Here is a 17,232-nt window from a genome sequence, read left to right as displayed (position 1 = left end):
AGAAGGCCTGCAGCTCCTTTCACTCCCACAGCCCTGACACGTCCCACCTTTAATACTGGCTGAAGTGTGGCAGCACTGATTACAATTTGTGATGATGTGGCCAGACGTGCCCCACTTTCCCCTCCCACCCCAGGAGCAGGATCCTGTGCTGCCTGTGTGACTACCACAGCACGATTACAGCAGCAGGGTAAAAATGGGTTAGAACTCACAGGACGGCTGCGGAGCAGGACGAGTTTGGTCACTCGAATGTTGACTTTAATTCCAAGACTTTGATGTTGAAACATGTTGTACACCTGTCAATATGCAAAGAAACATCCACAGTCAGTAACAATACCAACACCTAGTAATGGTTGAAGGAACTGTGACTCAAGTTAGACATTTGTTCTTCCAAAAACTGCCCCAGAAGAAAACCTAAATAGGTTGTGCTACTACACTGAAATGAAAGAGGTTTAAAGAGCTACTGTGTTACCACTCTAATAGTTACTACTGAAGCGTAGCTAAAACATGTGCAAAACCAGAGTAGGTTTGCTTGTACCTTACTACTACCTTACTACTGGGCTTCAGCACCTGACCAACCTGTCCCAGACTAATCTGAGCAAGATTCATTACTCAGGGACAAACACACCCCCCACCCCCATAAAAGCAAAGCAAACAAAAAAGTACACAAGCTAGTTGCAGGAAGAAAGGTATTTTTAAGTGGAATAAGCATGAGAAGCAACAAACAGAAGGAGAGAACCATTAGGAAGCAACTCTAAACGTAAGCCAAAGTCTCAGGAACACAGACAGACGTTATGAAGCACCCAGCTAAAATGGATCCTCAGCATTTAAGTATCAGAGATATCTGAATGCAAGATGAAATGATGGTGTGTTTTAGATTTCAGGAAATAGAATGGAAAAGCAATTTCCCTCTGTTATTTTCATATCTTATATAATAGAATAGTAATAAGGCAGCACATAATGACACAAGCCTCAGGAAACACAAAAATAGCACCGGAAACTACCTTACTCCTTTCTCCAGCTTTTGCATTCCAGCTCAGATACTTCACCCCTTTTTGATAGGTTAAAACAGGAGATCTTAATTGATGCCAGAATTTGATTTCACCTGTATCTCTGTGTACAAGTGCTCCAGTTAGGCTATATCAGAAAAGGTGTGGGAGGAGATTATTTTAAAAGGGTGTAAAATACCACATGATATCCTTTGAATGAATGTTGTATCCCCTACTCAGTCAAAAGTGAAATCAAAACTACTGAAGAGAGACTCTTGACTAACAGGAGGCCAGGTTTGGCCCCAGGTAAGCTCTATTCCTTACAGCTCCTTTGGCTAGAAGTATCACACAGGCTCAGCTAACTTCCTACAACAAACCCAAGACATGAACACATTTTGGATGTTACATTTTCAGTGCTTGGTATTTTTCCTATTTGTGCAAATGCTCAGGAATGTGCTCAGTGTAAGGGTGTTCTTTAGCTCCTCAGCCTTTGGGCTTGGCTTTAAGCACACACATAAATGTTTCCTACTAATTAGACAAATTGCAAGGCAGACACCACTCTGTTTGACCCACTGACCTCTGCCATGAGCACAATAAGCCGTTTATCTTCTCTGAGGCTGGTATACAAAGGCATGCAAGTACTGGTACTATTTGCTTAGCTCTGGGGGATGTTGGCAGAGTTGCTAAAGCTCCTCACTATAGACCCGAGGAGATGAACTTGACACTTGCAGAGAAGGGCTCTGACAGTTGACCTCTGTGTAAATGGAGACCTGGACATTCAGCTGGGAGGGTCAATGGGGGCATCACGCTGATCAAGTCAATCTCTCATGTAGCACTACAGAGGCTAACAGGCATTTGCCTGTGACGGGTGCCTTTGACCTGCCTAACTCACTGCTAGCTCCCATCCCATGAGGTCTCTACTCATAGAGTACAGAAAATGGGTCCTTATCATTACAGCACCTAAAGGGGTCTACAAGAAAGCTGGGGAGGGACTGTTTAAAGGGGCAGGTAACAATAGGATAAGGGGAAATGGTTTTAAAGTAGAGCAGGGTAGATTTGAATTGCACATTAGGAAGAAGTTCTTTGCTATGAGGGTGGTGAGACACTGGAACGGATTGCCCAGGGAGGGGGAGGAGGCCCCATCCCTGAAGGCATTTACAATCAGGCTTAGTAGAGCTCTGAGCAACCTGATCTAGTTGTGGATGTCCCTACTTAATGCAGAGGCGGGGGGCCTGGATGATCTTTTATGTCCCTTTCAACTCAAACCTGCCACTAGGCCAGCAGAAGAGGCTTCACTTTGCTTGTTTATTCAAGCTTTATTTGCTTATTTTCTTAAATGGAGCCCAAAGAAGCCCCAGGTTGACAGCAGTTTGTTTTGCCTAGTAGGAACAATAACCTTTCCCTGCTAAGTAGCCCTGACTGGCACAAGCGGCTGCTCTGCACAACTAAAACATTCAAACACAAGCACCTAGAGAGGAGAGGGAGGGATATTCAGTTGCCAGAGGAACAGGAACAAGTTTTTGTTTCGTACAGCTATGCAGAGCTTCACAGGATTTCAAGTACACAAGCTCAGCTGAAGACATTGGCACTGTGATTTAAGATAGTGTCCTGTACTTCTGGACCATCAAAATATTGTATGGAGAATTTCCAACCTTCTTTCAGGAACCAAGCTGAAGAGTGGAGACACGTCTCCAGCTCCATCTGCCTTCACTGATTCTTCTATTTCTTTATCTGGTAGCAAAAAGCCCCTTGTAAAGTTTTATACAGAAAGGGCTGGGAAACATCCACAACTCATCCACAAATGAATTTGTCTTTCAAAATGAGCTAAGATCTGCAAGCAAATTATCAAAAAACAGACCTCAATGCTTGTCTGCAATTTGTTCTGCACAAGCGAACATCACCACCCAAACAGCTCTTAATCATTACCTGAATGGGTGCAGGATGTATACCGTGCTGAGAGGACATTCTCAATTAAAACAGAACGCAAGACAGTTCTGCACAAGTGATTTGCCTTTCTGTTTAGCCCAGACATAGGGCTGTGGAATGGAGACATGGAGTTTAAAAGTGAGAGGCAACCAGCCACACGGCACTTGACCTTCTCTAACTAGGCGCCTGCCAGAACCCTCCCAGCTGCTCTCCCACAACCCCTCCTCAACGGGGAAGAGAGAGAAAAGAAGAAGCCAAAGCTCACGAGCAGAGATAAAGAGGTGGAGATCACTTGGGACTTACTGTCACAGGCAAAACACAGGGCTTGGGGAAAATTTATTGCCAGCTAAAATAGTTTGTATAGAGAAAACCAAGGATACCTTAGAACAATGCTTCGCCCTCACCTCCTCTCACCACTTTTTCCAGGGTCAGCTTCACTCCTCCATCCCTGACACCTCTGCCGTGCCCCTCCTGGCCCCCAGCTCTGCAGGGGCTGTGAAACGGCAGTGAGCAGTCCCTAGCAGCTCCTCCTTTCTCCTCCCACTGTTCACCATGGGCCACAGCTCCTGCCAGGAGAACCTGCTCCAGCGCTGGCTGATCTCCACAGGACTCCTCCGGGCTCGGCCACCTGCCTCGCCGCGGTGCCTGCACAGGCTGCAGGGGCCCTCTGCCCCAGCTCCTGCAGCACCTCCTCTGACCCGGCTGCTCGCACGGAATTCGCCTCGCACCTTCCCACCCTCTCCTCACAAGGTTGCTCACGCGGGCGCCAGCAGCTGTCCCGAGGGCTCCGCTGTGCCCCCTGCGGGAGCCCCTGCGGGAGCCCCTGCGGAGCCGGCTGGCACCGGCTGGCACCGGCTGGCACCGGCTGGCACCGGCTGGCACCGGCTGGCACCGGCTCGTGCCGCGCCTCCCAGGCGCCGCCGCCCCCACACCCTGCCCGCGGAAACGGAGGCCCCCATGGCCCCAAATCCCAGGCGTTAAGGCTGGGGCAGCCCCAGGGAGAAGGCAACCAGCCCGCGAGTATCTGGATGAAGAAAGGTGAGGCTGAGTTCAGCGCAGCCTACCCACAGCACACAGCCGGCCTCAGACCAGGCTGTGCCCGAAGGAAGCCGTATCACAAATCCCAGCGCCGTCTTTCCTGCTGGGAACTGGATTGCACCACAGCAGCAAACACCTTCTGATCAATGCTTATTAATAGCTCAAGGGCCAGTGTCAGAGGCTGAGGCCAGACTCTTTTCAGGGGTGCCTAGCAACAGGATAAGAGGCACTGGGCACAAACTGGAACCATGGAGCTGCCATCTGAACACGAGGGGAAGCGTCTTTCCTGAGAGGGTGCCAGAGCCCTGGCCCAGGCTGCCCAGAGACTGTGACATCTTCTCTGGAGACATTTCAAACCCACCTGGGCAAGCTGCCGTGGGTAACCCTGCTTTAGCAGGGGGTTGGACTGGAGGGTCTCCAGAGGGCCCTTCCAACATCCATTATTCTGTGATTCTTCCCACCTAGCCTACAAGGAAACCACCAGCCACAGACTTGGCATGTCAAAGCTGTTTGGACACCACATCTGACTGCCTATCATCAGCACGTGAGCCAAACGAGGTGACTGGGATAATTGGTCCCAGGGGAGGAGGAATGGGATTTCTCAGCACAGATGTTCTCAAGAATTCCTGCTGCATGGACAACATACATTTAGAGAGAGACTGACTCACAGACACCTCCCTTCCCACTCACAATGCTGTGGGCCACCCTTCCTCAACCCTGCAATTGCATCACATCCTTGAGGCTTCTGTGACCACTTCCAAATGGGGAAAAGTAAAAATATTAGGGGTATTTTAGAGCTTTTTTATAAAATGAGACAGCTGGGAACACAAGCATTGGCTGCATGAAACCCACTAACAGTGCTGTGGAACAAAATGCTAAGGTTACTGGTTTAGGACATCACTACAGCATCACCAGCAGCTTGGCTAGAAGAGCAATGGAGGTCATTAGGCTAAAGGGAAGGCATGTGAAAAGTTGTCAGTGTGGCTGAAGTCTGATCATGATTACTGATTGCCAATTGCAAGTGAACTTCTCCACTGTATTGTCTTCTATTATGTGAGAAGTCACCAAAAGTAGAAAGGGTGAGTTTTGGGAACAGAAAGAGGAATGACATACACAGACAGAAAGATGTAAGGGGAAGTGCAGAAGAAGCAGAAGAAGAATAAAGCCCATCTCTGACACCTCCCTGCACCTGCATTTTCCTGACAGAGCTTTACTGCACAAAATGACATAGGAAAAAAAAAACCCACAGAAAAGTTTGAATCCTGAACCATCCTTCTCTATTTCAACTCCTCCTGCCTTTCTTTCTCCTTATAGCTTTGACAGGGAAGAGACAGAATAAACACAACTTTGGCATGAGCTGTCCAGGCCTGCCCCAGCACGCATAAAGCACAACCTACACATAAGGAACTGGACTAAGAGAGGAGCTAAAGCACATCAGTTTAATTCTTTGTAATTCTCAAGAGCTTCCTATGCAGGTGGATAGCAGGAGGGAGACGTGTGTGTTTCAGATGTTTTAGAATTCAGAACAGCAGCCTTGAGGGTAAATTGGCTTTTTCCTTTTTAATTCTCTAAGCATTGCACTCAAGAGCGAGCCTCCCCATCGCCTTGGCTGCGGGATGACATTTGGACAGCAGAAGCTGTAGTCAAGTTACTGAGGTTGTCTTTCACTTGTTTTGAAAAGTGCTATAGGATTTCTAACACCCACCTAAAGCCAAGCTTTCAAATTACCCCATTAAACATTATGAAAAAGAACATATTCATGGCTCTTTATAAGATACAGTTGACATAACTCTTTCTCTTGGGGCTACTGGAGTGAAAAGAGAAGTCCGTAGACAAGGATTAAATACCTATATTCCTTTCTCTTACTCTGTCCCCATCAGGAAAATTCCAGATCAAGGTCAGGGAGCTGATTATCAGTGGCAGCTCTGTAGCCTCCATATGCCAGCTCCCAAGAGCACAAAAATATAAACCCATCAATGCATTCATGATAGAAATTATTTTATCTGCTTCTTTAACATAGAAAAAAACCTCCTAAGGCTTCAGAGAGTAAGCCACCATTATTCCTAAAGAACAGCATCAAAATTTTCCCTCTTAATGACATCTCACAGATCACAAACTTCAAGTTATTGCTTGCTGCTGCAATGAGCTTCCACACTAATGGCATGGCTTAGCAACAGCTGCAGGAGCACTAACACATACTACCTGGTGTATTCTCTCACAAAAGGCAAGCTCAAAACCAAGCCACAGTTGTAATTTATTTTGAACCTCCCAAAAATGCACTTGGGGGAGAAAAAAAAAAAATCCCCAAACCAACTCTTTTTTTTTTTTTCCAGGCCTTTAAACCCACAGCAAGCAGCTTTAAAATTATTATACTGCAGACATGTCTGAATTTGCCCAGAGGGTCAGTCCCAGCGGGACTTGGGTTGCAAAGGAAGCTCTGCACAGTTGCAAGGAGCCAACATTCCCAACATGCTGCTCAGGTACTAGTGGGAGCCAGTCACTCCACGTCATGAACAACTCTACGGCCATGGACAGAACTGTCCAAAGGGTCTCATTCATCACACACTTCAGAGCCATTTGAATAGAGATTTCTCCAGGAAGCTGAAAGAATAAGTCATGAAGACCGGCCACTGCAGAGGCTGGTGCAAAATCTCTCCTCTCTTCAGGGGGATGGTCAGAACTACAGAGTACTACTGAAAACACAACATTGGCTACATGAAGTTCTACCTGGTATTTCTGGGCTGCAAAAGGGGTTTGCTCTGTTTCTTAGCTGTTACTCTAGAGGAGGGTGGTGGGGTTTTTCCCCCTAAGATTCTCATTTCCCATGGCAGCAATAAACCAGCATTTTGTAACGCTCACTCTTTTTTCCGCCTCAGAAATTCTTGTAACATAAATATGTATTAAATACTTTAAGGCAGATCACTTTATTTAAAATGTCTATAAATATAAAATGCATTAATAAGGCCTCTTAATGCTTGTTTTGTGGTTTGACAGTAAACGTAATGGCTTACAGAGAGAAGTTAAGTTAATATACCCCTGACCAGTAATGTTCTGTTTGCTCAAATGCAAGCACCCAAGCCAAAATTAACATTCTGGTTTCTTTTAGAGGCAGCCCGCCATCCTGCAGCATAGCTGAATAAGCACTGCCTAATATCATGGGGCAGATCCTGTCCGCGCTAACAGTTGCTGAAGGCTGACAGAAGTTGTGTGGAGGCAGGCAGGAAGCGCAGATCCTAAGCAGCCAGGAGGCCGTCGTTTGTGTGGTTACTCAGAGCACGACTGGTCCTGCACCACAGAAGGATGTAGCAGATGTTGCCCTAAGGACTTAGGGCTCTGCTATTCCTCATACCACAGGTTTACAGATGAGAAACTACCACGTGAAGATTCACCATGGCTGGCTCAGGCACTGCCAAAGAGCATGGCTGAGTGAGGAGTTCCACTAAGGCCTATCCAAACCACAGGACTGTCCTAGCTCTTCCTGAAAAAGATTTTCTGTATTACTTTTCAGCCTCTCATGCTGGGATGAAGATCAGCTTTCATTTTGGTAAAGGGAATGTTAAAGGTCCATTTGATTTCCTTGGATTTCACCTTGGTTTACAGCCTCAGAATAAAGGATTTATGCAGTAATGCCATCTATATGTTTGTTATTATGCCTCAGTATTTTCTGATCTTGCCCACCACTCACAGCCAGTTTCCTCAGGGAGGTAGAGGCTTGTAAGATAGGTTCCTGCAAGTATGGGAATGTAGGTGGCCAGGAAAAGATTCCATCAGTGCTCCTCTGAAGGCTGAAAAACTGAAATAAGTTCAAATCCTATCAGACATCAGAAAAACCACAGGGGTGAGCCCACAGGAGCACTGACTTAACTATGGGAAGAATTTCAGCTGGACTTTGAACCTTAGGAGATGTCAGATAAATATGCTCCTCAGCCAAGAGTCCTCTTCCTTGTGCACTCTCTAGCATCTAATAAAGGGGTGAGCTCACACTACAGCATCAGAACCCAGCTTAAAAGTCCATCAGCCAAATCCACTGGAAATTAAGCTTCAGTATGCGTTCAGTAAATGGGTTTAGAGAGCCCAGCCCATCTATCAGTACCTACCCACACACATTCACACCTGGCAAGCTGAAGTCGCCAAGATGTTCTGCAGTACTCCTCAGCCTGGACAGCCAACACTATCCATGGCCACCTTTTGTTTAGGCCTTTGTCTTAACCCTAACAATCTTCCCAGGCTGATAAAGCTACACAATATAGAAACGCACTAAGACTACACTGAAGTAACTGACCTTCTGGGGTGGTGATCCTCAAGACAGATGATTAGACACATTTTAGAAACTCTCACAGCAATAATGCTGAGCACTGTGGGACACAATGGCAGAGGACCCTTGGGCTGCCACTGCAAACCAAAAGTATCGACCACCCCTCTTGAGGTCCCAAGCATCTGACATAAGGGAGAGACTCAGCCTCGACACATTCATTACATCTAAGGGCACATTTCTGTTAGTTCAAAAAGCGACTGGAGAAGCAGATTTGTCCAAAGTTGCCTACTCACTGCAAAACTGGTGTATGAACTTAAAGCTGGAGGACTGTGGCTTCGAGAAGACTAAAGCTCTGGTGACCTCAGCAAGCATCCTTAAACACAAGTAGACCCTGAAGTGACGGTGACATGAATGGATTTGTTGGAAGAGAGTTCCTACAAACCAGTCCAAATAAATGTAGCCTATTAAGAGACTACTGCCACAGCATGCTAGAAGGCAGAATAAAAGGTAGAGGAAGGGACACAGAAAAGCAGCTTGTTAATGGTACAGACTAGTTAACAAACTCCCTGCTTAATAAGCAAAGCATTTCTCCACAGGAGAGCTCCCTCACACCAGTGGTTGAGGAAGGATAGAGACCTTTTGGAAAGCTGTTGTCCCACAGATGGATTTTGCATCGAGCGTCCATCACTCAGCTCTCCACCGGGAGGCATGACCAGTCACTTACTGCTAAGAACTGTTGTGGGGTTTTTCCCAAGCCAATTTGCTGCTCATGAACAACAACAGAGCACCAGTCAGGTGAATGAGCTTGTTCCTGGATGTTACAATAACATTAGCAGAGGAATACAAGCTTCCTCTAAGACTTTCTTGTGCAAATGCCTCTAGGGAGGACCCCTGCGGTCTCTGAGCAGGGTTTTCAGTGTCTACATTCAGTTTAGCCATTATCTCTTCATTGGCACTGCCAACAAGTGAGTGTGTGAGCACGCACTGTGAGAGGCCTTGTGTTCCCTTGTCAGCTGAGATGGAAGGCTTAAGTGCTAGGACAGCTAGCAAATGAACACCCACACTTCAGAGGCGCTTGCCATTTCCAAAGGCTCTCCTCCCCCCGGCAGATTCTCTGCAGAATTTCTAGAATGCTTCTAAAGCCCAACTCCATCAACTACTCAGAGGTGTGATCAGTGCCACTTCACATAGCACAAGAGGCCCTGGGGTAAAGAGAAGAGGATCAGCTGGCAGTGAGGGGGTAAGTTGCCATGTTTTCTATAGAAGGGAGGCACCCCTTTTCATTCCATAAAAACCAGGAAGTGTTCCTAACTGACTTCAAATCAGGTTTTCTGCTGGAAATCAGTATGATTTGCTGTCTTCCATAACACTGAGTGTCTGTTATGACAACAACCCACAGAGCAAGGTCTCACAGCATAGCTGTGACATGGAAATATTTAGGAGCCCAAAAAACATTGTATCAGAAAAGCCAATCTATGCACTTTGGGATACCCTCTTCCAAGGTAAGCCATAGCAATACAAGATATATAGTAGAAAAGATCACTCCTGAACAGTTATAGAACATTTCTTAACTGCTTCTTCTGAGAATAAAGAATCTACTTACCATATTCATAACTGTGAGGATGAATCTTTGGGCAGCCTCTGCACCATGGTATTGGACCATATCAGCGTCTGCCACCACCAGAGTTTCCACTGTGTACTCGTTGGTAAGTCGAATGGCATTTCTTCTCTCCCTCCAGTCACTGGTGGATTTCATTTTCTTGTGTCTCTTCTTTTCTAAAAATCAAGATACTTATGAAGGCTGGCAGAGCATAATGAAACATTTGCACTCTTCTCAAGAAACATCCTTGTGCACAGTCAGCTCGCAGCTTTACTTAAAGTGTTCTTTGCTGAATAAAAGAAGCAACCAAGAGGCTCCGTGACAAGTACATCTGGACCCCTGTGTGCAGATTCACAGAATCACAGAACTGTTTTGGTTGGACAAGACCTTTAAGATCATCAAGTCCAACTGTTCTCTAATTCTACCAAGTCTGGTGCTAAAACATGTCATTTAAAAACACATCTCTACATCTTTTAAACACCTCAAGGGATGGAGATTCAGCCACCTCCCTGGGAAGCCTATTCCAGTGTTTGAGAACTCTTTCAGTGAAGAAGTTTCTTCTAATATCCAACATAAACCTCCCCTGGTGCAACTGAAGACCCTTTCCTGTCATCCTACTGCCTGTTACTAGGGAGAAGAGACCACCACCCACCTCAATACCACCTCCTTCCAGAGAGTTGTAGAGGGCAATGTGCATGAGACCCCAATATCACATGGAAATAGCACAGAGGATGGGAAAAGAGAAGAAATCCAGAAAAGCAACAACTCCAGAATGGGAAATCTCACTTGTGAAAGGACTAACATTCCACTGTGAAGGAGCAAGTGCTAATTATGAGAAAGTATGTTGAAGAAAGCTTTAAGATAGGAGACTGTGCTTTGGGAGGCAATGTGCACTCTGGACTGTGCCGGTTCTCCTCAGCCAGGGAAGTTGTAAGCCATTCCTGGAGTCAGTATTTCCATCACTTGCATTACTTGCTACCAGAATCACTTGAGCAATGTAATGGAACACAGGACAGAGTCTCAAAACGTTTAAATTCAGTCAGATTGTTTTAGAACATGCATTGATGGCCAATTGTGGAAGTCTCTGGATGAAACCCAGAAGTGCAGAAGGTCAGGCCAGATAAGACCTTCTCAAGCTTTCTTTGCTCATTTGTTGCTATTGGCATGAGCACCAGAAACTGCAGTGAAGGGCCACCTACGTGCAGAGCTCACACGCCCCTTTACTGCAGTCTGTGAGCCAAAAGCAGGGGACTCCCTGGGCCGGCTGCTCTTTGGTGAACTTCAGTCACAAGAACCCGTGAAAAGGACCCATGCTAAGAACTGGAAAGTGAAGCAGTGGTCAGATACCATTAGCACAAAAACTACAGCAGAAGTTAAACCTCCCTTCCTCCAAACCAAGGGATTAATGTATTGTTGTCTTCTGAACTGGAAGGTGAAATGTGTTTCACAGCTCGCAGGCAGATGTGCAAAGCAGTCCAGGCATGAACAAAGGAGAAATGAAGTTCAGATCTGAAACTGAATCCACTCACTTTATTGCAGTCACAGCAAAGTACTCGTGTTTCCAATTGTAAAATGAAAGAAAAGCAAATGAAGTCATTAAACCAAACTTATTTTGCAATGAGAAACAAACTGCCAAAATTCACTGAAATTACATCTGCTTCCTCCTCGGCCTGCAATACACTATGGATAGGATACTGACATTGATAATAATGCTGATTTCTTCCAGTGAAAAGCTTAGCAGAACACACAACAGGCCCTGGAAAAGCACAAGCATAAACACAACATGCAGTGCAATAGTGACATGGGATACACCACAATGGCCAGTCAGACAGATACCTCTTATGTCACACTACATGTGCTGCTCATCTCCCAGAGCAGAGCACCACCTTAATTTTCTGTAGATTTAACCCGAGACCTTCTCCTAGCAAAGCACTGTTCAGCAGATCCAAGTTAGAGTTCTCTCCTTTTTCCTACAGTCTGTTTACCAGCTTGCTTACACAATTCAGCTTGACTTTCCCTTCTTTCCCAGGCTGGTAAATCTACTAGCATCCAGCTTACCACTTTTCCCTGAGACTGACCCTCTTGTGCTCAGGGTAATAAACTCCATTAGCTGTAAGCCACTCAAAGCCCACCTGAAATGGACTCCCTGCCTCCTGCTCATTCATACATTTTCTGTCATGTCAGTGTGCACATGTCCATCCCATCTCCCTGTTCTGAGTTGTCTAGCAGTCAGCCAGGATAGCTCTGTACAAGCTTTTCTGCCCAAGGCATCGACTGTCAACACTTGGTACATACTTCAAACTGAGAAAACAACCATGAAATTTGATTTGAATCTTTTTTAAAAGAGTGTGGAAATATCCCCCTGGGTCTGAAGGGGCAGACAGGAGCCCACCGACAACTGAAAAATGAAAACTCAGGGTGCTCATAAATAATGGAAGTTACATGCCAGCAGCAAAGATGGAAATAAACAAGTTTTGAGGCTTGTTGTTACATGGACTGCAGGACAGCTACAGAAAAGCAAAGCTGCTGCAGAGCAGGGGATCTCCACATTTCTAAGCACTTTAGCAAGGCCATAAAATAAAATGGAGTGACTGCACCAAAAAGAAGGCAGGATGAATGAACCTTCAATTTGCCAACTATGAAAAGGAGAGGACTTCACCACATTTCTGTGACAAAGCTCTCCTGTTCATTTGCTTGTTTATTCAATTCATTCATCCTATCCATTGCATAGCCACACACCTTTAGCTGCAGTACCTGTAAGGTTATTGTTTGAATACCAGGGAAGAAAGCAGAGAAAAATGGAAGAAAAGGTAAATTACCACACTGAGAACCTTTTGGATCTCACTGCTAATGATCAGAACCTTCCTGGGAGTAGCAGCACTTCATCAACTTCTTAATTTGGTAATTCCCTAATCAAAAGCATTCAGATGGTGTAAGTCTCCTAACTACAGAGAAGCTGCTCTTAGAGGGGGCCTAGCATCAAATAGGTTGTGTAAAAAGGCTCAAGTGAAAGAAAAGAAATGGATGTTTTCACTTCAACAATCTCCTTTCGCGCGGGAAAGGAGCCATTTGTGTCAGGGAAGGAACCCACTATGCTAGACTGTAACTTGCCCTCCCGGGAGAAGAGCTCATCTGCCATGGGATTGCCCAGCACAGTCCCTCCTTCAGAGGCAGATGAAGGAATTGCTGAGGCTGTGCCAATTCCGCTCAGCACCTCTTTGCAGAAGGCAGCTGTACAGAACTCTGGAAGGTGTGATTTCTGGAGAGCAGCAGCGTAAAGGGACTCCTGGCAAATTGCTGGCTAGTCTTGGTTCACACAAGTCTCCTCTGGCCCCCATTCCTCCATGAGTTTTACTTGAAGCTATGGATTGGCTGCTTTCCACTGGGTGGTAGGGATTAGAGGTTCTGTGTGGAAAACTACTACCCCACAGTCCTGCCTAGAAATACAGCCAAAGTGACCTAACTTGGAGAATCTGTGCTCTTACTCTCATCCTCTCCCTCACATTGTCCAAGTGTAAGCTTACCAACCACTTAAAACATATAATGGACTCAAGGGAGCCTACAAAGAGCCCAGGTGGTCACTGATGAAACACTGCAGAAGAGGTGAGGCAAAGGAACAAAAACTATTTGAACAGAGGAGTGAGCGTGGGTCCCTTTTGAAGTTTGTAGCTCCTCTCTAGTGTAACTTCTTGATCCTTGCTGTCTTTTTTGTCCTTGCAGAGGGACACAGAATAAACCAGACTGGAAAAGACCTTTGAGATCATCAAGTCCAACCTATCACCCAACACCATCTAACCAGCTAAACCATGGCACCAAGTGCCTCATCCAGCCTCTTATTAAACACTTCAAGGCAGTCTCCACTTGCACCTTCCTGCCTACCACACAGAAAGAATTTTCCAGCATAATGATGGAGCAAACACAACTGTCAGTCGCGTGGACGAACCATCACGAACGGAACGCCAGAAATACACATCCCACATCTCAGACATTGATGAAGAGGAGAAAAAGATCCATCACCAATAATAAAAATCCGCACTGAATTCATCTGCAGCTCATACTTGAGGTATCTATCTCCAGAGCCTCACTTCAGAAAAAACCAGCACAGCGAAGTCCCACTCCTGCCCCTCAGGATTTATGGAACACGGGCAGATAATCCCTCCACGAGTACACGAAACCCCAAACTAAAATAAACATCCGCCATCAAAACAAGGATTAAACGCTCGGTAGATTCTTTGCTTGAAGAAACCGATGTCACAGATTTTGTGGTGCAGATGTTAAGTGTTAGTGTGAAGGCATAAGAGGCCATAAAACATGGGCAGGGGCCTGTCAGAAGAGTTTACATTGCAGGGAGCATACATAACCAAAGTGCACACTATTTTAGGAGTCAGGTGTTCCCTGCCTGAGAGGTCAGAGGATCTCACGTGAAATATGAGCTGAAACGGTCAATGGCCGACGCAGCACGTACACGCTGTGGGTCACTGGGCACCCCGAACGTTACTCTCTGCCAGTCACTTTGACAATGTATTACACAGTCTATCTGGGCAAAAATGCCACAAAATTCACAACTGCTAGGGGGGAAAAGGGCAATACACTCCCAGATCCCAAGTATAAAGTGCAAGTAACATTGTCCAAGCTCATTAGCTGGCCTTTATTCACAGGGACTTACCTTTCCTTACATAGTCACCTGCAAGAGAACATCATCACCATAGCACATTCTGCAGTCCAGCAGCCTTCAAAATCTTCCTCAGAACAGCAAAACCCCAGTCTCTACTGTCACCAGAAGTACAACAGAGCCTCAGTAGAAAGCTCCTTATGTTCACTCCTTTGTATGGCAACTCAGCAGAGTACAATTCCAAAGCGACCGCCTGAAATGACCTTTTCTTATTACACACCAAAACCCCTCTCTAGCACTTGTCTGGGGGTTGGCACATTCTTGCTGTAACTGCAGAGTCCCTTCCTCCTGCTCCTCCTACCTACCTTTCAAAAGTATTTCCCAGACTCATCTATAAAGCAACCTCTTCTACAGCTTTCCACTTTTCCCTCCTTCCAGTTGTCTCTCTCCTAGTCTCTCCCTTTGTAAATTTAGCTACCTCATTCTAGCCAAACGTGTTGAAAGTTTCTGGTATGCAGTTCAACAAAAGCCCCTCACCTCTGTCAGTACACAGCATAAAATTGTCCCTGTGCAGTGATCTTTTATACCTCCACTGAAAGCCTGTGATTGCACACATACCACAGCTAGCTGATGCCAGCAGAGAGTCTGAAACCTATGGGTTAGCAGTGGTTGCTCATTCAAATCACAGGTGATCACAGATTGAGAGCTGTCCTCTCATTTTTAATGCCTAATCATAGTATAGTATCATAGTATCAATCAGGGTTGGAAGGGACCACAAGGATCATCTAGTTCCAACCCCCCTGCCATGGGCAGGGACACCCCACACTAGATCAGCCTGGCCACAGCCTCATCCAGCCTGGGCTTAAACACCTCCAGGGATGGGGCCTCAACCACCTCCCTGGACAACACATTCCAGGCCTTCACCACTCTCATGGGGAAGAACTTCCTCCTCACCTCCAGCCTGAATCTCCCCACCTCCAGCTTCATTCCATTCCCCCTAGTCCTATCACTACCTGAGATCCTGAGCAGTCCTTCCCCAGCCTTCCTGTAGGCCCCCTTCAGATACTGGAAGGCCACAATTAGGTCACCTGGGAGCCTCCTCTTCTCCAGACTGAACAGCCCCAACTCCTTCAGTCTGTCCTCACAGGAGAGGTGCTCCAGCCCTCTGATCATCCTTGTGGCCCTTCTCTGGACACCTTCCAGCACCTCCATATCCCTCTTGTAGTAGGGGCTCCAGATCTGGAGGCAGTACTCCAGGTGGGGTCTCACCAGAGCTGAGTAGAGGGGGAGGATCACAGAATGGTTATGCACCCCCAATTGCTTTCTGACTACAACAGCAGACAAATCATGAACCAACTGGTAGTAAAAGTCATTGCACAACAGAATGATCCACTGCTCCCTAAACTGCCTCCCAAAAATAGTTTAGTTTTGGGGTTTTTTTAGTGGTTGGGTTTTTTGGGGTTTTCTTTGGTCTGGTTTGAGGGCTTTGTTTCTTTGGGGATTTTTGGGGTGGGGTTTTTTTGTTTGGTTTGGTTGAGTGGCTTGCTTTCTTGTTTGTGTTTGGGGTTTTGTGTTTTGTTTGGGTTTGTTGGGTGGTTGTTGTTGGGGTTTTTGTTGTTTGTTATTTCTACACAGCCACTTTCATAGCAAATCACAAGTTCATGACTATTTGTCTGGCACAGCAGCAAACAAGAATTTGAGACAGGAGTCATGAACTCCGTGCTGCATCTCAACACACCACAGAGGCTCTATGGCAAGTACTGTCATCCAAGTTTGTCTGTGGCTTGGACACATCAGTTAAAACATTATTTTTCTGCAAACATACTCAGTCATCAATGTAGTGTGCAGCAGGATTTTGTCTCTAACGTCTGGCCCATAGTGCAGGACAGGATCAGCATTGTGATCTGTCTGCTCGCTCCTCAGTTTGTCAGCAGAACTCCAGAGACTGCCACCTCCTGAACTACCTCCGCTCCTCTCCTTTTATAAAGACCCCTTCACTGTAGGCTTTCCAGCCAGCTAGAAAGGACTCATTCATGTCAGAGAGTGAGAGAAGACAATGGAATGTTAAAAGAAGGCAGGCACAATGGGCATGGCTTAATGGCAAGGCTGTTAAAGTTGGAATGAAAGTATCTGCTCTGCCCCTGCCTCTTGGGCTCTGTGCCTCCATTTCTCACCTTGTATTCAATTTGCTCTTTTACTAGCTGTGGATTCCCTGAAGCTAAACTGATTTGTGACAGACACACAAAGATCCCAACTTGTTTGGGGCCATGGGAGAAGATCCTGTTACACCAACACAATTGGGTCCAAGCGATAAGGAGTGATGGACATAAGACTCTGAACTCAGACTCCTCAGTTCAGATCACTTACACTCAGCAGATCTGTGTGCAATCACAAAGCACAGTCCTAACCCACTCCAGAGTTTTCAGAACTACCAAATGCTTGGCTGCAGCTACACTGTGAAAAACGGCATCACTGGCCTCCAGGTTTAGTTTCCCTTTCAGAGTCTTTAGCAAACATGCTTAGTTTGCAAAGGTTAGACAACTGCTAGCTTTACCAACCCATCCTGGGCTTTAGCAGCCAAACTCCAATTGCTTCACCAAACCAGAGGCTTCTCACCTACAGTCTGACCTCACCATTTCACCTATGCCCTGAGAGGTGGCAAGGCCTTCCTTTGAAAGCAGGGCAATTTACTTCTGGTGATTTGCAAGGGTCAGCAAAAAAAAGAAAACATGTGCTCATCTCCCATAATGGTGCTGGCTCAGCAGGGCCAAGTGAATTCAAAAGTGGTATATCAGTTATTTTTTATCCCTCATGT

General features: G+C 46.1%; 1 protein-coding gene across 4 annotated transcripts in view; it reads right to left on the bottom strand.

Moving 5' to 3' along the window:
* The window catches only part of ADAMTS17 (ADAM metallopeptidase with thrombospondin type 1 motif 17), a 187,410-nt gene that overhangs the window by 136,818 nt on the left and 33,360 nt on the right, over window positions 1–17,232 (bottom strand). For all 4 annotated transcript variants that reach the window (XM_068143316.1, XM_068143312.1, XM_068143313.1 and 1 more), the window contains 2 exons: window positions 9,809–9,981; window positions 210–293 (listed from right to left, as the gene is read on the bottom strand). In XM_068143316.1, coding sequence (XP_067999417.1) covers window positions 210–293; window positions 9,809–9,981 — 257 coding nt within the window. The remainder of the gene's footprint in view (window positions 1–209; window positions 294–9,808; window positions 9,982–17,232) is intronic.

Source organism: Melanerpes formicivorus, unplaced genomic scaffold (assembly GCF_026170545.1).
Source record: "Melanerpes formicivorus ecotype bairdi unplaced genomic scaffold, bMelFor1.0.p_v2 SCAF_10, whole genome shotgun sequence".
Taxonomy (NCBI): Eukaryota; Metazoa; Chordata; class Aves; order Piciformes; family Picidae; genus Melanerpes; species Melanerpes formicivorus.
The sequence above is the reverse complement of the archived record's forward strand: the minus strand, read 5'-3'. Positions and strand labels throughout refer to the sequence as shown.